At 60.2% G+C, this 22134-nt stretch overlaps 3 protein-coding genes across 5 annotated transcripts in view; 2 read left to right on the top strand and 1 right to left on the bottom strand.

Annotated features, from left to right (window-relative positions):
- Positions 1–13557, top strand: part of SULT2B1 (sulfotransferase family 2B member 1) — a 32315-nt gene extending 18758 nt beyond the window's left edge. For all 3 annotated transcript variants that reach the window (XM_058707950.1, XM_058707953.1, XM_058707952.1), the window contains exons 2-7: positions 797–936; positions 5793–6001; positions 7646–7772; positions 8272–8366; positions 11198–11378; positions 13350–13557. In XM_058707950.1, the coding sequence (XP_058563933.1) occupies positions 797–936; positions 5793–6001; positions 7646–7772; positions 8272–8366; positions 11198–11378; positions 13350–13531 (934 nt within the window). In that variant the 3' untranslated portion in view covers positions 13532–13557. The remainder of the gene's footprint in view (positions 1–796; positions 937–5792; positions 6002–7645; positions 7773–8271; positions 8367–11197; positions 11379–13349) is intronic.
- Positions 13558–14054: 497 nt separating this feature from the next.
- FAM83E (family with sequence similarity 83 member E) lies at positions 14055–21883 on the bottom strand. The gene is made up of 5 exons (XM_058707937.1): positions 21299–21883; positions 19718–19885; positions 19250–19374; positions 15977–16421; positions 14055–14584 (listed from the first exon to the last, which is right to left on the bottom strand). The coding sequence occupies exons 1-5, from the start codon at positions 21770–21772 to the stop codon at positions 14309–14311; spliced, it is 1488 nt and encodes a 495-aa protein (XP_058563920.1). The 5' UTR covers positions 21773–21883; the 3' UTR covers positions 14055–14308.
- SPACA4 (sperm acrosome associated 4) lies at positions 16471–18137 on the top strand. The gene has a single exon (XM_058707963.1). It carries the CDS (start codon positions 17650–17652, stop codon positions 18028–18030), a length of 381 nt encoding a protein of 126 aa, XP_058563946.1. The 5' UTR covers positions 16471–17649; the 3' UTR covers positions 18031–18137.
- Positions 21884–22134: the final 251 nt, after the last annotated feature.

Below are 22134 nucleotides of genomic sequence, written 5' to 3'. Positions count from 1 at the left end.
TGGGTGGCTCAGGCTGTTCCGCACCGGACTCTTGATTTCGGCTCAGGTCATGATGCCCCGTTTCATGAGTTCAAGCTGCGCCTTGAGCTCTGGGCTGGCAGTGGGGATCCTGCTTGGGACTTTCTCTCTCTCTCTCTCTCTCTCTCTCTCTCTCTCTCTGTCCCTCCCCCACTTGGCCCGCTCTTTCTCTCTCTCAAAATGAGTAAATAAACCTAAAAAAAATGAAAAGGGCATCTCAGCCTCATGGTGACCCCTGGATGGGGTTTCATAAGTGGGCTTTGCCAGCCCTGTGGCCTTGCACAAAAGAGTGGGCACAACACATAATTTCTGTGGCTTCGATTTCCTCGTTGGTAACATGGGGGGGGGGGGGGGTGACTTCGCCTCTCCCTCGAGGGTTGGGCCAAAGAATCGATATAAGGAAAGCACTTAACCCCACTTTGCAGATGTGGAGTGTTCCATGTTCGACCGGCTGTGTGGCTTTGGGAAAGTCACCCAACCTCTCTGTGCCTCGCTCTCTTCATTGCTAAGAGGGGGATGCTAATCACTGTCACCGCATAGGATTGTTGTGGGGTTCTGGTAAACCATTCCCAGTTGGCAGATGAAGAAATGAGGTTCAGGGAAAGTTTGCCGCCAGGGTTCTCTAGCTAGCGGGGTACCCCTCCCCCGTCTCCCTGCTCACCGTCCCTCCTGCCCTGAGATTTCTCTGCCGCCCCCACCCCCCAACCGCGCCTCCGGGGGTGACCTCAGTCCTCGTCTCCTCCCCCGTCCTCACGGTGTCTCCCCCATATTCCTACAGCCAGAAGTTGTCAGGCGAATACTTCAGGTACAAGGGGATCCCCTTCCCCGTGGGCATCTACTCCCCCGAGAGCATCCGCATGGTCGAGAACGCTGATGTGCAGGACGACGACATCTTCATCATCACCTACCCCAAGTCAGGTACCTGCTGGGAGGGGTTGCTGGGGGTGGGGTGGGGAGGTGGCCACAGAGGCTGAGACGGGTGCACCCAGGGGAAGGAGGCAGAGGAAACAGTGGGGGGAAGGCCTGAATCTGCTCAGAACCTGGAGCTTGGGCGTTTGCACTGGCGGACCCCTCCGCTAGGTGTCGCTCTTCCGCCCCCACAACCAAGTGGGCTCCTCGTCCTGTCCTCGGGGAAGCCTTCCCGGGGCCTCCTGGGCTGCAGCACCTGTCCCCACCCTGTCGCGCTCCATCCCCTTGAACTCGCCTCTACTCTTCTTCTCAGCCCTTGTCTCCACCGGCCACTTGGCTGTGTTTTTGGTTGTTGATTTAGCCTCCGGTCTCCCCGCCCCCGACTAGAACATGAGCTCTTGGAGGACAGACAGCTTAGTGTGCCTGGATCTCGGCTGTATTCTCCGAGCCTAAGTCGGTGCCTGCCACCCATTCAGTAAATATTTGCGGAAGGAAGTGGGGGCGGAGGGAGGGACGATCTTCATTTTCTCCCTCCCTCCCCGAAACGCTGCTTATTCTCTGCCATGGGTGCAGACGCGACTGTGAACTGGGGAGACATTTGTCAGTTTCTCGGGCGAGACAGGCTTTATGTAAACCCGCGCTCACTCCTTTGACTATATAATTAGGGTTGGGGGGGGGGTAACCTCGAGGAAAGGTGCAGAGAGCGTTGAATGTAGGTAACAAGAGAACGTCTGGGGGATGAGCGCAGGCTTTGAGGGGGAAAAGATGTTCGTGCGGAGATCTGGAAGCCGCAGAGGCGTTTGAGTGGGAAAGGGTGTCCTAGACGACGGAGGAATGGCACACGCCAAGGCCCGGGGGTCGGGGGAGGCTTGAGGGAATCCAAGGAACAAGAGGAGATCAATGAGGCTGTGGAAGAGGCTGGGAATGGGGGGGGGGGGGGGTGGTGGTGGCACACGGTGGATGAAACATCCTTTGGAGCCAAGGCAAGGCTCCGTGGTGACTTTCCTCAGAGTCCCCCCCCCCCCACCCCGGGGCAGCTTTTAGCGAGAGCAGGGACAGACTTCGGCTCTCCCTTCTCTAGCATGACTACTTCATGTCTTTGTCAAAATATATTTGAAAATTTTCAAAATATGGCTCTCCGATAGAGTTCTGTGAGGGGTCCTTTTTGAGATATTCACATACCATGCGGTTTATCCATTTTAAAGTGTACGGTTCAGGGCACGTGGGTGACTCAGTCAGTTAAGCGTCTGATTTCGGCTCAGGTTATGATCTCACGGGTCGCGAGTTCGAGCCCCGCACCGGGCTCTCTGCTGTCAGCCCAGAGCCCGTTTCAGATCCTCTCCCCTCTCCCTCTTCCCCTCCCCACTTGTGTTCTCTCTCTCTCTCTTTCTCTCTCAAATAAACATTAGGGGGCACCTGGGTGGCTCAGTCGGTTAAGCAGCCGACTTCAGCTCAGGTCATGATCTTTCGGTCCATGAGTTCACGCCCCGCGTCGGGCTCTGGGCTGACGGCTCAGAGCCTGGAGCCTGTTTCGGATTCTGTGTCTCCCTCTCTCTGACCCTCCCCTGTTCGTGCTCTGTCTCTCCCTGTCTCAAAAAGAAATAAAACGTTAAAAAAATTAAAAAAAAATTTTTTTTTAATTTTTTTTCAACGTTTTTTATTTATTTTTGGGACAGAGAGAGACAGAGCATGAATGGGGAAGGGGCAGAGAGAGAGGGAGACACAGAATCGGAAACAGGCTCCAGGCTCTGAGCCATCAGCCCAGAGCCTGACGCGGGGCTCGAACTCACGGACCGCGAGATCGTGACCTGGCTGAAGTTGGACGCTTAACCGACTGCGCCACCCAGGCGCCCCAAAAATTTTTTATTAATAAAATAAACAGAGAAAATAAACATTAAAAAATCTTTACAAAATAAAGTGTACAATTCTGTGGCAGTAATGTATTCACGGATTTGTGCAACACGTCACCACGATCCATTTTAGAACGTTTAGAACAAGATACCCATCAGCCATCACTCCCCAAACCCCACCTCCCCGGCCCCAAACCTTAGGCAACCATTAACCTGCTCTCTGACTCTATGGATTTGCCTTCATGTCTGGCTTCTTTCATTTAGCATGTTTTGGGGGCTCACCCATGTGGTAGCGCGGGTCAGGGCTTTGTTCCTGTTTATGGCCAAGTACGGTTCATGCTATTTTTCTTTCTTTCTTTTTTTTTTTTTAACGTTTATTTATTTTTGAGACAGAGAGAGACAGAGCATGAACGGGGGAGGGGCAGAGAGAGAGGGAGACACACAGAATCTGAGACAGGCTCCAGGCTCTGAGCGGTCAGCGCAGAGCCCGACGCGGGGCTCGAACTCACGGACCGCGAGATCGTGACCTGAGCCGAGGTCGGACGCTTGACCGACCGAGCTACCCAGGCGCCCCATTTTTTTTTTCATTTTTTTAATGTGTATTGACTTTTGAGAGACAGAGAGACAGAGCACGAGTGGGGGAGGGGCAGAGAGAGAGAGGAAGACGCAGAATCCGAATCAGGCTCCAGGCTCCGAGCCGTCGGCACAGGGCCCAACGCGGGGCTCGAACTCACGAACCGCGAGATCATGACCTGAGCTGAAGTCGGACACTTAACCGACTGAGCCTCCCAGGCGCCCCCTGGGCCTACCGCTTTTTTGTGTATTCATTGGTCAGTTGATCAACACTTGGGTTGTCTGCGCTCTTTGACGGTCAGGAGTAATGCTTCTAGGAACATGGCCATTCCTTTCCATTTCCCTCAGAGTTCTGAGTTTTGAGAGACACATACGGTCATCCAACCCCCATCGCAGCCAAGATACAGAACAGCTCCCTCACCCCCAAAATCCCTTCACACCCGTTCGTGGTCTGCTCCTCCCTCACCGCCAGCCCCCGGCAACCATGGCGGCTTACCCCCCCCCTCCCCCGCCAGAGTTTTGCCTTTTCCAGAATGTCACACAGATGGGCTCACAGTGTGTGCATCTTTGGAGACCGATTTCTTTCACTCACCATATTCTACTTTCGATTCATCCAAACTCTTGGATTTTTTTTTTCTTTTTCTTTTTTTTTTTTTTTACTGCCGAGAAGTATTCCATTCTATGGATGGACTGTGGTATATCCATTCATCTCTTGAAGGACATTGGGGTTGTTCCCAGATTGGGGTAGGTATGAATGAATACACCTGCTATGAAGCTTTGTGTGCAATTCCACGCATGCAGATGTGTTTTCATTTATGTTGGGTAAATCCTTAGAAATGAGATTGTTGAGGGGCATCTGGGTGGCTCAGTTGGTTAAGTGACCGACTGCGGCTCAGGTCACCATCTCTTGGTTCAGGAGTGAGCCCCGCGTGGGGCTCTGGGCTGACCGCTCGGAGCCTGGAGCCTGCTTCGGATTCTGTGTCTCCTTCTCTCTCTCTGACCCTCCCCCGTTCATGCTCTGTCTCTCTCTGTCTCAAAAACAAATAAACATTAAAAAAAATTTTTTTTTTAAACAAGTGAGGGAGGATTAAACTACCAAGAGGTGAAGAGAGCCCCAGTGGACACAGGAAGAGGCCATACAGGGATTAGCCAGTCCCCTTGGGCTGAAGCAGAGCCCCCAAGGAAATCTGCCGGGGGTGGGGGTGGGGGGCGGTGGCGGAGGGAGAAAGGGTCACTGGGGGTCCGCGGCACTGCTGGCCGCTGTCCGGTCACGAGAGCAGCAGGGAAGGGCCCGGGAGAACCTGGAAGGGAACCCCGTCCTCCTGCGGGGTTCCTCCAGCGCCCTCTACTGGCCGCTGCCGGAGAACTGTTCACAGGGTCCGGCCCCAATATCCCCAAACAGGGCGACCAAGAATGAATTTGGAGGCGAGAGGCAACCCATTAAGAACCCGGGCGGGGTGATTGTTAGAATCCAGGGAACTAGAGGGGCGCCTGGCTGGCTCAGTCGGCGGAGCGTGTGATTCTTTGACCTGGGGTTCGTGGGTTCGAGCCCCACGTTGGTCACGGAGATTACTTAAAAAAAAAAAAAGAAACCCACAGAGAATCCAGGGCAATATGATACTAATGACAGGTGATTGTCAATATTATTATTATTTTTTTCTATTTCTCATCTGACTTGCCTATATCCTCGTGGAATCTGGACGTGTGAACTGGGTCATTTGATGAGATCCCTTCCTGCTACGTGACACACGGGTGTCCCCACAGAGATCAAGGGGCTCCTCCCAAGAAGGGGCAGTGAAGAGAGCTGAGATTTTAAGTCCAGATGCGTGGATTTAATTCCAGCTCCCTCTGTGTTTGAACACGATGCTTCTGCCCTCATCTGAGAGCCGCGGAATCTCAGACACCAAGGCCTGCTAGAAGCTTCTGTGTCATTTCCTCAAACTCCAGTTGGTGGAGGGATGGAGGGAAGTTGGGGGAAATCCAGGCTGCCCCAGGCATTCTGGCTCCTTCCATCTCATGGCTTGCCATCCCCGGGAGCCCCAGTTTCCACTGGGTCCCCGCATCCAGCCAGCAGAGAGGGAAGAAGAGAGAGTGGCGGGGGGGGGGGGGGGGGACACGTAGGAGGTGTTTATGGGCCAGCCCTGGAAATGGCTGCCACCTGCACTTCCTTGGCCAGAACTCGGTCACACGGCCCCACATGTAGCTGCCGGAGAGGCTGGAGAAGTGGGGTCCCCTCATCTCCCTGGTGGGGAAAGGAAATGGCGTCGGGTGGACAGCCAGCCGGTCTCTGTCACTTCCTCGCCTCGCCGCCAGCTGTGAGGCTCTGGGCCATCATCCTCCGCAGCGAATCGCGCTGTAAAGCCCAACACGACTCTGTTTCTCGCACCTCTCCCCTGCACCCGTCCCCTCCCTTTGATTGACTGGCCCAATTTCTCCTGACAGGGACCAACTGGATGATTGAGATCCTCAGCTTAATCCTAAAGGACGGGGACCCATCCTGGATCCGCTCGGTGCCCATCTGGAAGCGGGCGCCCTGGTGTGAGACCATCCTGGGTGCCTTCAGCCTCTCGGACCTGCCCAGACCCCGCCTCATGAGTTCTCACCTCCCCATCCAGCTCTTTGCCAAAGCCTTCTTCACCTCCAAGGCCAAGGTGCAGGAGGAGGGAGGCGTGTGGGGGTGGGGGAGCGCATAACTAAGGGATGAATTCGGCACGGTATTTACGGAGCACCTACTATGTGCCTGATCTAGAACGGCAGTAAATAAACGCGCAGCAATGCCTGCCTCGCCAGCCCACGTTCTAAAGGGTGACAGGCCGAGAGAATAGAGAAGAAAAATCTCTTCGTGGGCAAAGGTGATGACTTCACGAACAGCCCGCAGGGGTGGGCGAGGAGGGCAGAGCGCGCCGGTGGGAGGCAACGGTGGACCCCACGGGGGCGGTGGGGGGGGGTGGCCGGCGCGGAGGTGAAGAGAAGAGGCTGAGCTGGGGTTGTATGTTGAAGGTGGAACCAGCAGTAGGATTTGCTGGCAGATGGGGCGTGGGTGTGAACCAGATGAGTCAAGGGTGACTCCAGGGCGTTTGGTTTAAGCAACTGGGAAGATGATGCTGATGTCAACTGACTTGGGGAGGCCGGGAGAGAGGCTCCGGGGAAGGCGGGAGCTCTGTTGGGGCCCGTGGACGTCCAGGTGGAGGGTTGCCAGTGGGCAGTGAGGCAACCGAATCAGGATTCGATAGGAGACGCATCTCTGGAATTGGCTGGTCGACACAGAGGTGGACGGGGCCATTAAAGGCAGGAGACTGGTCGCATCACCAAGGAAGCGAGTGTAGACAGAGGAGGCCCCCCGGGACCCCCCCCCCCCCCCGCCCGGTCAGGCTCATGGCTTTGCTGCGAGGAGGCCCAGATCTCGGCCAAGCTGCTGCACCCACGGCCGCAGAGAATCCCAGCAAAAGGACCGAGGCTAAAGTCAGTGGCGGAAGGAGGCGTGTGGGTCAGTGTCCAGGTGTCCGTCCCAGAGCAGAGCTGCCTGACCCTCCCGGCAGCGACATGGGATGACACGCGAGCCTTGGCATCCGGGATGTTTGTCGGGGCGGACCGCCCGGGTGGCTGACCGTGGTCGTGGGGAAGGAGACGGTGGCCAGGAAAGGAGCCATCTGGTGGGGCTGACGCGGGCTTGGTTGTGGAGTACGAAGCTGGTAATCAGCTAGGAGCCAGGGAGTCGGAGCCTTGAACGCCAGGCCCAGAGGCGAAGAGGGTCAGTCAGTGCCTCTCACCTTGATCAACCCCATCCTGAGCCCCCCATGCCTTCCTCCTCCTGTTTTATGTATTTAGAGAGGGGTAGGGAGGGGCAGAAAGAGAGGGACAGAGAGAGTCCCAAGCAGGCTCCATGCTGAGAGCACAGAGCCCAGTGTGGGGTTCCATCTTGCCAACCGAGAGATCATGACCTGAGCCGAAATCAAGAGCCAGACGCCCAACCGACTGAGCCACCTGCCCCCCCCCCCCCCCCAACGCCCCGTCCTCCGGTCTTAATTCCCTTGAAGCCAACCTGTCAACCCGCCTGGTCCGGGAACAGTCCCCATGTCCTGCTGGAATGTGGCTGCAGGGAGGTCTCCCCATCCTCTGGGATGAGATGAACTTGATCTAAGCCACTGTTGGCGGGAAAGTCCCCTGAGAAGTCTACCCTGAGGCCTTCCTGCTGCAGGCCCAGAAACAGAGAAGGCTTGGGGGCATGCAGTCTTTGGGGTGGGGTCCTGCCTGTGTGCGACACCTTCTCCCCTCTCCCCAACACCCATACGCAGGCGATCTACATGGGCCGGAACCCCCGGGACGTGGTGGTCTCGCTGTATCATTACTCCAAGATCGCCAGGCAGTTGAAGGACCCCGGCACACCTGACCAGTTCCTGCAGAACTTTCTCAAAGGCGAAGGTGAGGACTGGGGCAGAGTGGGGGGTCCAGAAGGGGTGCCCCTCTTGGGCCCAGACAGGAAGGGGGCAGGGGAGGGGGTAAGAAGGAGAGAGAGAGGCAGCGATACAGGGCGTGATTAACAGTGAAGGCGACAGGTGTGTAAGAGACCGAGCGACGATGACAGACACAGCAATGGGAAGAAACAGAGAGAGACTGAGAGACACAGAGTAAGCAGGAGACAGAAGGAAACAGAGACAGACGGACAGACACACAGATACAGAGAAAGGAAGAAACAAACAGAGACAGAAATGCAGAAAAGGGGCAGAAACAGAGAGAGATGGGGAGACAAAGGTTCTCTCTCCGGGGGCCAGATGTGGGGGGGGGGCCTTGGGGGAGGCATCCAGCCCTGAGTCACCATGCCCGGGGCCACTTTGGGGGCTAGTCAGGCCCCCCGGTCCCCCAGCGGGGGTGGCCCAGCTGCCCGGCCCTCATCCGCCTGCCCCTCCGCCCCGCCCCGCAGTGCAGTTTGGCTCCTGGTTCGACCACATTAAGGGCTGGATTCGGATGAAGGGCAAAGAGAACTTCCTGTTCATCACCTACGAGGAACTGCAGCAGGTGATCCCGCGCCCCCACCCCCACCCGGCGCCTCCCTCCCCCTCCCCTCCTCCTCACGCCCCCTTCCCCTCCCCCCAACACACCAGGTACTGGGGGCACAGCGGTGAACAGAGCAGAGTTCTGAGCCGGGGAGCAGGAGAGGGGCCATGGGCAAACAAAGAAAACAGATGGCAGCTGGAGAGCAGAGAGAAAAGGCAAGGCGGAAAGGAAGATAAGGAATGTGTGGGGGCACAATTTTAAATAGGGTGGTTGGGGAGGCCTCCGGGAGAAGATAACACTTAAGCAAAGATCTGAAGGTCAAGGACAACCCAGGGGAATAGCTGGTTGGGGGGGGGTAGGTCTCAGGCAGAGGGAACCCGCCAGTGCAAAGGCCCTGAGGTGACAGCACACGCTTGATGTGTTTCCAAGGGGAGCAAAGAAGGATGTGGCCAGAGCCGCCTGAGTGGGGGTAGGGGTGGGGGTGGGAGACACAGCAAGGACCTTGGCTTTTCTCTGAGGAGGTGGGAGCCAGGGGTGGGCCCTGAGCAGGCGAGGCGGTCGGAAAAGCACGGAACCATGGCGCGTGGGGAGTGAGTTCCATTTCCTTCTTGTATGTACACATCATGGATTTTATTTTATTTGGCGGGGGGGTGGGTGGAGAGAGGGGGAGACACAGAATGGGAAGCAGGCTCCAGGCTCTGAGCTGTCAACACAGAGCCTGACGCGGGGCTCGAACTCCCGAACCATCAGACGGGAGTCGGACGCTTAACCGACTGAGCCACCCAGGCGCTCCTCATGTATTTTTTTTTTTTTTGGGTGCTTTCTGTCGGTACTTTTTGGAGGGGGAAGCACCTGAATGTTTGTGTCCGACAAAGCAGTTAACGTCCCCCCAAATCTCTCAGAGCCTCAGACGTCCCATCCTTAAAATGGGTGGGAAAATGCCAGCTCGTGAGGTTGCGTGAGACGCCGTAGGGAGCCCCCGGCATAGCACGACCATCTGACAAGGTACACCAAAGTGTTAATTTAGTGCGCAAAGTAAAAGCGACTAGGTCCCGAGGCAGGACCCGTGGGATCGGCAAGAACGAGAATACCACGCACCAAACACCTCACTTAACCCTCAGCGTGTGGACAGGCGAGTCACAGATAAGCTAGAACCACCTACAGCTGCCCATATTGGACCCGTTTGGATCTGCAAAAAATATAATTGTGTAGGGTGCACCCCAATATTGTTAGTACCCCCGTTTTATGGAGGAGGAAGCTGGGGGACACTTGACAACCTGCCTGAGTCCTTTGCCCACCCCGGTAAACGTCTTTTGGTGGAAAGGTCCAGACAAGATGTCCGGCGTTAACCGCCACACCCCATCCCCTCCCCAGCACCCCCCCCCCCGCTTTGTTTTGTTTTGTTTTGTTTTGTTTCATCGAGCGTTTTTCTCCAAAGCCAAAAACTGGGCCATGCAGCCTGGCAGAGCTTCTGGGCTGCCCCTGGCGTGTGAGGAACTGCACACATGTTAGAATTTCTGGGACACGCCGGTGGTTCAAGAAGATAAAGGGATGTAGGGTTGCGAAACCAGGAATGGCCTGGAAAACCGGAGCCGTGGGGCTGGCGGCGCTGACGAGAAGGCTAACTGTCCTGGGCACTAAGTATCAGGGAAGGCGGCGAGACAGAGGAGGGAAGCGTGGGCTTCGGGCACGGAAATCTGAGTTCCTCCCTAGCTGTGTGACCCTGGACGAGTGTCTTCCCCTCTCTGGGCCTCCATTTACTGACCGGGGTAATGACACCTGTCTGCAAGGCTATTGACGGGCTTGGCACAGATATACGAGAGAGAGAGAGAGAGAGAGAGAGAGAGAGAGAGGGTGAGGGGCAGAGAGAGAGAGAGGGAGACAGAAGTTGCGAACTGCGCTCTGTGCTGACAGCACAGATGTGGGGCTCAAACCCGTGGACGGTGAGATCGTGACCTGAGCCGAAGTCGGACGCTCAACGGACTGAGCCCCCCAGGCGCCCCTCAATCCACGTGGCCTGAACGATCGATCGTTGCCAGGAGGAGGGTGATGTTTGAGCTGTATCTGGGTGGGGAAGTTTGCCTGGTGGAGGAGGGTGCCAGGGGGCATTCTCGGCCACCCCCTGCCAAGGCTGCAGGGAGGAAAATGCAGGGAATGGTTAAGTTCTGGAATTAGAGGCCAGGCCAGGCCAGGCCAGACCACTTCTGTCCTTGAAAGCCAGGCCTGGGGGCTGGGACTCCTGTCCCAGGGCACTGGGGAGCCACAGGGGGGCCGGGAGCAGCTTTGGGTGTGGGCGCCTGGAGGCAGGGAGGCCAGGGAGGAGGCCGAGTCGCGGGTCCATGGGGAGAGGACAAGGCAGGCCCAGTGCAAGGGCGCCGAGAACAGAGGAGGGGATGAGCAGAGGGAGACTGACAGGGGTGAGGGGGGAGGGGGAGTAAGAGAGGGGAGGCCGGGCTGGGAATCCGGTCCTGTGACCCAGTGAGTGAGGCTGCTCTTCCTGGATGGGCACCCGGGGGGAGGTGCAGATCTGGGGCACAGACAGGCTGACCCCCACTTCTAACCTGAGTGAGGGGTGATTGTGCACCAGCTGCCCAGCTGACCTCTGCCCCGGCTCTGCCCCTTCCCTCCCACCCGCGGAACCCTCCGAAACCCCCAGCCTGCGAAAACTCTCAGAAGCCATCGCCCCATCCCTCGGCTTGGTGGTGGGGAAACTGAGGCAAAGCAGCAGAGCCACCCAGACGGCTCTGGGTCGGGGACTCGGACATCCAGATTCTGGGTCTGGTGCTCCTTCCTTGCCTGGGGTCCCCTCCCTCCGCCCGGCCTCCCTGACCCCCCCTCCCCGGCCCCCGCAGGACCTCCGCAGCTCCCTGCAGGACATATGCCAGTTTTTGGGCCGGCCGCTGGGCAAGGAGGCGCTGGACTCCGTCGTGGCACACTCGGCTTTCGGTGCCATGAAGGCCAACGCCATGTCCAACTTCACTCTGCTGCCCCCCAGCCTGCTGGACCAACGCCACGGCGCCTTCCTCCGGAAAGGTGCGGGGGGCTCTGGGGTTCCAAGGCTCACCCGGCCACCGCCTGGCTGTACACCTTGGGGTGGTCAGGTCACCTCTCTGGGCCTCGGTTTTCCCAGCTGAAATGTGGGGTCGCTCCGAGCAGCACTGCCTTCACAAGGTCACGAGGGACCCCCCACCCGCCCCCCCAGGGCTTAGCACAGGGCCCGGCATCCAGAGAGCTCCAAACGGCGACAAAACGGCCCTGTCCAAGGCCACAGCCAGGACTGAACCGTCCTGAGGCTATATAGAGTCTTAGCGAATCCTTCTTAGCGTTAAGGTTCAGCCCAGAAACCTTCAAGCGCTCGGATTACGGGACGGGGGGGGGGGGGGGGGGGGGGGGGGGGGGGGGGGAGGGAGTGTCCTCGTTCCCTCGTTCCTATTCCTGCTACAAGACCACAAACTTAGCGGCTTAACACAACCCACGTTTATGGGGTTGGGTCAGAAGTCCCAAGTCAGTGTCCCTGGGTTAAAATCAAAAGTGTCAGAGGGACGGGTCCTTCTGGAGGCTCCAGGGGGGAGAATCTGTTCCCTGCCTTTTCCGTTTCCAGCCCCACACGGACTGCTGGGCTCCTCGCCCCTCACCGGTCTTCCGATCAGAAGGGTGGCAGTCTGGGGCGCCTGGGTGGCGCAGTCGGTTAGGCGTCCGACTTCAGCCAGGTCACGATCTCACGGTCCGTGAGTTCGAGCCCCGCGTCAGGCTCTGGGCTGATGGCTCGGAGCCTGGAGCCTGTTTCTGATTCTGTGTCTCCCTCTCTCTCTGCCCCTCCCCCGTTCATGCTCTCTCTCTGTCCCAAAATAAATAAATAAATAAATAAATAAAAAAAAAGAAGGGTGGCAGTCTTCCGATCCCAGACTCTAAGCCTCCCGCCTCTTTTGCTTTTTCTCCCTATGTTTGTTTGTTTTGAGAGAGACCAAGAGGGAGCAAACGGGGGAGGGGCAGAGAGAGACCGGGAGAGAGGGAGAGAATCCGAAGCAGGCTCCACTCCGTCCATGGGGGCGGGGGGGGGGGGGGGGTCGAAGGCTCGAACTCACAAACCATGAGATCGTGTCCTGAGCCCAGATCAAGAGTCTGGACACTCAACCTGCCGGAGCCACCCTCCCCCTCCCCCCGGGCGGCCCTCCCCCTCTTCTTATAGGGACCCTTGTGGGTCTGCCTGGATAAACCTCCATCCTTAACCAACGACACTTGCAAAGTCCCTCTTGTAAGGTCACATATTCATAGGTTCCAAAGACCAGGACGTGGACATCTGGTGGGGGGGGGTGATTACTCAGCCTATCACAGGGAGCCCCACCCCCACCCTTCACTAGGGGGTGTCATGTAATTCAAAATACTGTCTGCCATCCAAATGACATTGGCCCCAGGTGAGAAGCTCGAGGCCGCCCCGGGGGGGGGGGGGGGCCCTGCGCCCGCCTGGGCCTGTGAAAGGGGCAGAGGTCACGCCCCTCGCCTGCTGGGTCGCCACGAGGGTTAAGGAGGGAAACCGAGGAAGCCAGGGCCACCCTTCCGCGCGTTCCCTGGCACGGGCGTGTGGGTACATTCCCAATGGCAGAGCCATCACGGAGGTAGCGTGGGTGTTGCAGGAGCCCCGGAGTGAGGATGCCCTTTTCCAGCCAGGGAGGTTAGGGACAGGGAGCGGGAGGGGGAGGTTCTGGGCAGAGCGATTTAAGGGGTCAGGGGGTAAAGCTGGAGGAGGAAGGCAACAGGTCTACTGAAAAGGAGAGGCAGGGTAGGGGGGGAGCCAGGGGGAAGGAGGGGGCAAAACGGGTGCCCAGGGGTCTGGCCAGGTGACTGGAGGCCAGCGTGAGAGGCAGCCATCAGTAGGAGGTGAAAGGGCAAGAGCGGGGAGGTGCTCCTGGCCAAGGCCCGGAGGTGGGCAAGAGGGTGCTGGGATGTGGGGCGCGGGGGATGTCCCCGCCGGGCCTCACCTCGCCGCCCCTCCCTCCCCTCCAGGGGTGTGCGGCGACTGGAAGAACCACTTTACGGTGGCACAGAGCGAAGCCTTCGACCGCGTCTACCGGGAGCAGATGCGGGGGCTGCCCACCTTCCCCTGGGACGACCCCGAGGACGCCAGCCCGGACCCCGATCCCAGCCCCACCCCAGCCCAGGCCTCCGAGCACCCCCCGGACCTGTGACCTTGAGAATAAACGCATCGCTCCTGCCCCGACTCTCGATGCGCTCTGGAGGCGGCGCGCCGGGGGACGGCCGGCAGGGGGCGCGCGAGGGGAGGAGGCCGCCGCGGTGGGGGGACCCCCACGCTGGGCGCCTGGCTCCCCCAGGGAGTCTGAGGGAGGAAGGGCCCAGGACTGGATTCCTGGGTCTGCGGCTAGGCTGTGAAAATGCAGGATTCTGGCATAAAGCAGCTTTATTTTGAGCAGAGGTAAAGGGAGCCCCAACAACTCGCTCCTTGGCACCCAGAAAACAGTCCCAGGGCCCTGACCGGTCCCCCAGCAGGGGTCCCCACCAATTTCCTGTCCCTCATTATTAAGCCCCACTCCCTGGACTGGATTCTTTCCTCTCCTCCTCTAAGCTCAGTTTACCCACAGCTCCGGAGCCTGATAGATCCAGGAGGCTCCCCACCCTGTCCCGGGGACGCCCCACCTTCGCCCCCACGCGATGCCGGCTCGGGGGCCACTCGGCCAGGCCTGTCCTCCTGGCCGCAATTGGATATGCCCTGTCCCGGGATGCCAGCGGGTCGACACTTTCTGCCCATTTTTCTGAACTGCGACACTGGCATCTAGACTGGGCACTGGGCTTGCCCGAGTTCTGGAACAAAGGGGGAAACATCCCTGCCGCTTCCCGGACACCGAGGCCAGAAGCCTTGTCCAAGGCACAACACGGACGGGGGCCGGGGGGGGGGGGGGCTGGGAGGTGACCGTCGACAGGCCCGTCCAGGGTGGCTTTGGCTCCCGTCAGGGTCGCCCCCCGAGTCCCGCCTGGGCAGCCCAGTCTGGCTGCTGGGTGCCTCGGGGCTCCCGCGGCTTGGAGGTTGCATTCTCAGCGAACCTCCTTCTGGTCGGGGACAGATGGCGGAGGCGGCGGGCAGGGAGGACGCGGAGGGGGCCGCCTGGGGGGTGGGCCCGGCCCGGAGGACGGGGTTCTGTCTCACCCCAGGGGGCCCCTCCCATGCCCCGCTGCCTCATCAGGGCCTTCGCGGGGGTGTCCTTGGAACCCCAGGATTTCTTGAGCTGTGGAGGAAAAGACAGGGAGGTGAGAGAAGGTGCTGGGGGCCGAGCCCAGGCAAGGGGAGGCGTGTGTGTGCAGGGAGGCCTGGGGGGGGGCCCGGGAGCCGTGATCCCCCCCTGCAGGAAGCTGCCAGCAGCTGCCTGGGGGGAGTAAATATTTGCCGAGGGAGGTGATGCTGGGTGACGGTGGCTCAGGACCGGGTGGAGGCGAGGACCTTGCCCCTGGTGTGCCCATCCCCACCTCTCCCCTGGACCGGAAACGAGGGAGGGAGGGGATTCCTGGGACATTTCTCCCTCCCCCTCCGAAAAGGTCCCCACTAGCTCCCACTTCGCGGATGGGAAAACTGAGCCTGACGGGGGGGGGGGGGGGCGCACAGCTCGCGGAGAAACTGTGCCCCAGTTCTGCCTGTTTGTCCCCCCATCCCCATCCCGGCTCCGCTCTCACCCTCTCGACAGCCCACTTTGCAGCTGGGGGCACTGAGGCGCCCCACCCGGGATCCCAGAGAGTTAGTGTAGGCTGTGTTGGGATCCCGGTGTCTAAGCAGCTGGGGTGGGGGGGGGGCGCCAAGACCCCCTCAGAGCTCCCCAAATCCCCTCCCCAGCACCCCCACGACACTCGAATCTGGGAAGCCAGGGGCAGAGCATTTAAAAGCTTCACCCGGGAGGCAACCAGGGCCGAGTTCCAATCTCTCCCTGGTGCCTCGGTTTCCTCATCTGCGAAATGGGCGGGTGCAGAGTTGTAATAACATCCCCCCCCTCCCCCCGTCAGAGGGTTGTGGCAAAGGTCCCATCTAGCCACCCCTGGGAAAGCGCCCGGCGTGTGGCAAGGTGCCCCCAAAAGATGGTTGCTTGGAACTCTGGGCAAGTTACTTGACCTCTCTGGGCCTCAGCTTACCCCTCTGTAACAATGAACGTGAGAAGACTAGTAGCTCACCGACCTGGGGTGAGGTGAGGCCACGAACTCAATAAAAATAAATTCCACTTCGCGGATTTACCGGAATGATGATTGTTCTAGTTCATCCGCCCCTCACTGACTCCCTCCCGCCGAACTGAGCGTGGGGACCACTGCTGGGCCCATTTGCTAGACGAGAACATGGAGGTTCAGGCAAATTCCTACCCCCCCCCCCCACCCGGCTCTCACAATTGGCGTGTCGTGCCCGGATTTGCACCCAGGGTGGCTCCCGGGGTCTCTGCCCCAGGCCGCCCAGCGCTCACCCCTGCCTGGCACGCAGTAGGGCCACACCCCTCTGAGGTGGGTGTTACTACAGCTCTGGACCCACCCATTTCACAGATGAGGAGACTGAGGCACCAGGGAGAGATTGGAACTCGGCCCTGGTTGCCTCCATCCTTTTCCAGCTATTCCTGTTCTCTCTCAGGCCACCCGCCAGGTCTCACCTCGTTGTCACCGTCGCTGGAGCCGGACAGCTGCGACAGGCGGCTCAGGTCCCACAGGGAGTGGCTGGGCCGGGCCGGGGGGCCGCTGGGGGTCCGGGCGCGCCGGACGCTCCTCAGGATGTCGCTCAGCGCCGGCCCTGGGGCGGCCGGGGTCTCCTGCCTGTCCCCGTCAAAGACTCGGCAGGCGGCCAAGCGTTGGGCCAGCGGGCCATCGGGCGGTGGCGGTGACACGGGGGCCACAGAGCGGCGGCAGGCCACACGGTGGGGGTTGTAGGCCAGCTGCAGCCCCCCCACAATGCTGACGAAGGGGCCCGAGGTGGGCGCGGACGGGAGTGGCCAGGAGGCCGCATACAGTGTCCGGAACTCTCGGCTGAAGGCGGCAGCAATCTCGCCGGTCAACAGGGTCACCAGGCCTCGGTGCAGGCGGGAGTCGCTCCACGTGAAGCTGGGGGGCACGCAGGGAGGGGTCAGGCTCTCCGTGCAGCCCCACGGGCCCCGCCCGGACTCCATTACCAGTCCCCACCTGGTCCCAGGGCAGGCTGTGTGACCTCAGGCAAATCCTGCAACCTCTCTGGCCCCGACATCCCCCTCCGTAGAATGGGAACGACTCACGTACCTACCCAGAGGGTTGACGTGACCGCTACGTGAGTTAAGACACTTAAATTATCTTAAGGGACTCTGCCCCCTCCCCAACCGAGGCTGCATCAGTGCCTCGGTTTCCCCATCCGGAAAGAGATGGGATGTGTTTTCGGACTCCACAAGTCCTGTTGTCGGGCTCGGCTGCTTCCCATATAACGACCGCCATTTGCCAAGCATTTGCTGTGTGGCTGCTCCGTGCTCCTGTCTGCTCGTCTGTCATACGGAGCTCGAATGTAGGGAGACTGGAACGAGGGAACAGGGGGTTGAGCCCCGGGCACGGTGGCCAGCACTAAAAGCCTGCTGGCTGTGGTCAGCGGTGTCCCCATCGCCCCTGTTGTCACGATGGTGGCGTTCAAAGCATCTGGCTCAGGCCTTGGCGCATAGCAGGTGCTCAGTAAATGCCCTCTTTGGAATCACACGAACCTGGGCTGCAATCCTGGCCCAGGGGACCTTGGACACGTCGCTTTCCCTTCCTGAGCCTTGGTCTGCCCATCTGGAAAATGGGCTCACTGCGGGCTGCGTCTCGTGCGCCTCAGCGGGCACAGCACCCAGCGCCCAGAGAGCGACGACTCAGCCCCCAGGATGGCGAGCGTGGGTCCGATCGTCCTTACCTTGGCAGGGTGGCAGTGTCCTCCCTCGCTCCCTGGCAGGTCAGGGGGCCGTCCTGCCCTCAGATTGTGACACCCCTCCCCCCACCTGTGACCTCACCCCTGGAGCGGCCAGTGGGAACCCTGAGGGGTCTGTGAGGTCACCCCATTCCGCTGCACAGAGACGCCCGTCGGATCGCGCCCGCTGGCTTGTCTCCGTCCCGGGGATCTTCTGAGACCCAAGCGCTCGAGAACCGCGGTCACGACGGAGCTCCTGAGACGGACACGGAGCATTGGGAACCGAGGACACTCCAAGTGCTGACCCCGGGAGGCCAGCCCAGGGGCGAAAGTCGCGGGTGGGGGGACTCGGGATCCTCATTCAGCGCTTCCGGGAGGCCCAGGAAGCCCACGGCCTGGCTTGGGCACCGTCACCGCCGCCAGGCCACCATGGTCCCCGGCTGGCTGCTGCTTCTGGCGATGGCTCTGCCCCCGGGTGCCACGGGCGCCAAGGACTGTGTGTTCTGTGAGCTGACCGACTCCACGCAGTGCCCCGGGACCCACATGCGCTGTGGCGAAGACGAGGACTGTTTCACGGGCCAGGGGGTGGCCCCGGGGCTCGGCCTCATCATCAACAAAGGCTGCGTGCAGTCCACTTCCTGCGGCCACGAGGAGCCCGTCACCTACATGGGCGTCACCTACACCCTCACCACCACCTGCTGCTCCGGCCACATGTGTAACAGGGCCCCCGGTCCCGAAAGCGGCCAGCTGGAAGGGGTCACCGCCGCCGGCCTGGCCCTGGGCCTGCTGCTGTTCCCACACTTGCTGTGACCGACCTGAAGGGCAGGGCCTGGGACTGGTCTCCCGGCCTCGCTGCTCCCCGAGCCTCCTGCCTCCACCCCTCCCCCTCATTAAATGGCCAGAGGCCCTGGACAACCTCTCGTGGCCCTGGCCTCATCTGTCCTAGGGCCGTCCACCCGGACCCGGGGGCTCGGCGAAGCGTCCTCAGACCTGATTTGGTGGCGGGGAGCCACGCTCGGTGGGTTTGACTGTCCCCCTACTGTATTTCATTGGTTCTAAGACGCATCTCTTTTCGCGTTTTGATCAGGATGCTGCTTTTCATCGGTGGCACCTTAGAGTCGATGAAATAAGGTTCAAAACAAAACAAAACAAAACAAAACCAAAAAACCCCGAATGATGACAATAATAAATGACAGCTGATGTTTACGGAAGGCGGCTGATGTGATGTGCCAAGGCACTGTGATCTCGTTGAATCCCCCCAGGCCAAGCCGGGAAGGTGAATTCTTTCCGAAAGGTCCCAGTCTCCACAGTGGCGGGTCCCAGAATGGGTTCCTCCGACGGGCAGCATGGGTAATCAGCGGGAGGAGCTTGCCAGGAATGCTGCTTCTCAGGTCCCATCCCAGGCCGGCTGAATGGGGGCGGGGCCCCGAGATCCGCGTTTTGATTCCGACGCAGGCAGATTATTGTGTGCTGTGATTATTCACACCTTCCCGATGGGGAAACTGAGGTTCAGAGCAGGGGAGGCACAGAGCTCAGTGTCACCGAGCTAAGAGGTCGAGGAGCCAGGATCCAGGGTCGGGCCAGATCCCAAAGACAGGAGAGAGGAGGGTCACGGACCAGCCCGAGGGCCAGGCCCTTTGCACATCGGCTGTTTTCTTTTTTTTTTTTTTTTAAATAGATGCTTAGAGGGGCGGAGTCAACTCACTCAGGGCGGAGCTAGGACCCCAAGCCAGGTCCTCCTGGTTTGGAAACCCACACACAAACTGCCAGGCCCCACTTTCCAGATGAGGACACCCAGGGTTAAAGAGAGGACCCTCCCCCACTAAGCCGGCCCCCTGGGCAGGCCTGGCTCCACCCCCAGCTGGTTCTGCCCCCCCCCCCCCCACCTCCTCTACCAGCAAGGGTGTTTCGACCCATTTCACAGACCAGGAAAGCGAGGCTAGGCTGGTCAAAGGGACGCCAGCTGCCCTCTGAGCACACTGGGAGATGGGGACAGGACACCGGGTGGCATCACGAGGGGCAGCCGTACCTGTAGGATCCGGAGATGACCCTCTCGCCGTCCAGCAGCACAAATTTCTCACGCACGTTGCCACTCACCTGCCGTCGCCAGCGGCTCTGGAAACTGCAACCTCGCACGACCCGGATATCCAGGTTCTGGAACGGAGGGGGCACGCCCCTGCTCAGGCCCACCTCGCACGCCTCCGCTCACCGTGCAGGGCCTGGGAGTCCCCTGCTTAGGACTCTGTCCCAGCTTCCCCAGAGTTACCAATATCTGGCCTTGGGGGGGGAGTCTCTTGGAGGTACCCCTAACTCAGGGGGACCGTGTGGGAAAGCCCGCCCCTGATTCCCCCAATGCCTCGGGCATCAGGTCTCAGCAGACCCTCTCAGCTGGCATCTGCCTCGATGAGCTAGGACCCTGTGGAAGGATCTGCCCCTGCTGCCTCTGCGCCAGGAGGATGGCGACTTGGTCCCCCCCCCCCCCCCGCCGGGCTCCTACCTCAGTGGCCCAGGGGTTCACCCCCAGCTGCTGGGCCAGCGTCAGGAAGGCAGGCAGCTGCTGGCGGTCCAGGAGGAGGTAGACAGGCACCCAGCGGCGTGTGGCGGCGTCTAACAGGTCCGAGAGCAGGTCTGGGTCGGTGAAGATGTCCATGACCACGGCCACTAGCTGGGGGGAGGGGTGGGGAAAAGGGCTGTGGATGGAGCCTGGAGCTCCGGGGACATTTGGGAGTGGGGGGCGGGGCCCTGGGGGGTGAGGTGCTCTGGGGGTGGGAGTTGAAGGGCCTGGCTTCCGCGGGATGTTCAGGGGACTGCGGGAGAGACCCCCCCTCCCCCCAGACCCACACTCCTGCTCATACAGCGCCTACACGTGAATGAGGAAAAGCCTGGCTTTCCTGGAGGCCGAGGCCTCGCCTGCCCGGATGACTGGAAAACTGTCATCCTAATCACAGCTGCAGTGGTGAATGATGTCCCCTGAGCTGTGACACACTGCATGGTGCCTCCCCCCCCCCACTCCAGGGCTCAGTGGGCTGGATGCCCGGGCAGGGCACCTGTGGCCAACTGCACAGCTGGATCCTTGGGGGTGCCCTGGATACCCAGAGATCCCCTGGGGACTGGGGTGCTGAGCACCTGGAAATACGTAGCAGTGATGACTCCTGATCACTGGCCAGGACTCCTTGGTTCAAATCCCCGCTTGGCCACTTACCGGTGAAGACACTTAACCTCCCGTGCCTCAGTTTCCCCATCTCCTCACTTGGTTAAAATGCGTCCCAACCTCACAGGACCCTCCTGAGGGTCATTAAATGTTAACCCGTGCAAAGCACTTAAATGTGGGAGCCGGCAGGCACAAAGACCAGGCTAGGGGCGCCTGGGTGGTTGAGCCTGTGACTTGGGCTCAGGTCATGACGTCACGGCTCGTGAGTTCGGGCCCCGAATCGGGCTCACTGCTGTATGCACTCTCTCTTTCTCTCTCTCTGCCCCTCCCCTGCTCACTCTCTCTCTCTCTTAAAAATAAAATATATATAGGGGCGCCTGGGTGGCGCAGTCGGTTAAGCGTCCGACTTCAGCCAGGTCACGATCTCACGGTCCGTGAGTTCAAGCCCCGCGTCAGGCTCTTGGGCTGATGGCTCAGAGCCTGGAGCCTGTTTCCGATTCTGTGTCTCCCTCTCTCTCTGCCCCTCCCCTGTTCATGCTCTGTCTCTCTCTGTCCCAAAAATAAATAAAAAAAAAAATGTTGAAGAAAAAAAAAATTTTTTTAAAAAAAAATAAAATATATATATATAAAAAAAAAGAGTAGGCTACCTAGGGGGGGCTGCAGGGGGGACTCTGGGGTGGAGTAGGTGACTGAGCCAGGGGGTTATAGTTAAGTCCCAAGGATCGTGGATGCCTAGGGGTACCCAGGAGAGAGGGTGAGGAGGAGGTCTGAGGGATACAGACACCTGAGTCATGTGGACTCACAAGTCCCAGGAGGGCATGGCCAAGATGCCATGGGCCCTAGGGGACGCGCACTCCCAGGGGCGGGAGCTGGCGTGTGAGGACGCGCGGGTCTGGGGAGTGGACACCGGGCCCCCCGAGCCCCCACCTTGCGGGCGGCCTGGATTTCCTGGCGCACCAGCTCCTTGAGGGGCGGGTGGCCCTCGTCGGGTGGCTGGGTGAACAGCTGCACCCGGGTGATTCCCTTCCAGGCCGGGTCCTCCGGCCAGCCCAGCCGCAGCGTGGGAACCAGCTCCTCCGACCGTCCAGGCCAGTAGGTCAGGCTGCCCGAGTCCCCATCGGTGGCGGCGGCTCCCTCTGCCGCCCTGTCGGGCCGCTGCTTGGACGCTGTCCAGTCTTCGGCCGCCGCCGCCAGACTCCGCAGCTCTTCCCCGCTCAGGAAGGGCCGCAGCCCCTCTCGCTGCACGCAGGCCTCGAACGCCGCCGCGCCCTTGCTCAGCAGGGCCTCGAGCGCCAGCCGCTGGCCCTCGGAATACAGGAAGCCGGGGCTGGCCTCGGTCAAGGGCAACCCCTCGGCCTCCGACTCCGCTCCTTCCAGCGCTGCCAGCTGGGAGGCTGACATGGGGCTGCTGGGGCGGGACGGCCGTGAGGCTGGGCGGCGGAGGGTTTGGCCGTCTCTGGGGCACTGACCATCTGGGGGTCTCCTGCCAGGCAGATTCTACGCGGCCACGGGACCCCTCAACTCCTCCTCTATGTTCCGTCCCGCAACAACTTCCGGCCTGCTGGCCACGCGATGCCCCAAATGACCGGTCTGCTGGCTGAGTCTTGGTCAGGCCGATGGCCCACCTGTCCTGGCCAGAGAGCCGGCCGACTGCCCCGCCATCTCCAAGCGACAGGCCACCTGCCTGTCTCCTACCACCCAAATGTCCCCAACTAAAGGCAGAGCGGGTTGCCTATGTGCCCCTGACCAATAGCGCGTCTAAC

Source organism: Neofelis nebulosa, chromosome 17, assembly GCF_028018385.1.
Source record: "Neofelis nebulosa isolate mNeoNeb1 chromosome 17, mNeoNeb1.pri, whole genome shotgun sequence".
Lineage (NCBI taxonomy): Eukaryota > Metazoa > Chordata > Mammalia > Carnivora > Felidae > Neofelis > Neofelis nebulosa.
This window is presented reverse-complemented; position numbering and strand designations above follow the sequence as displayed.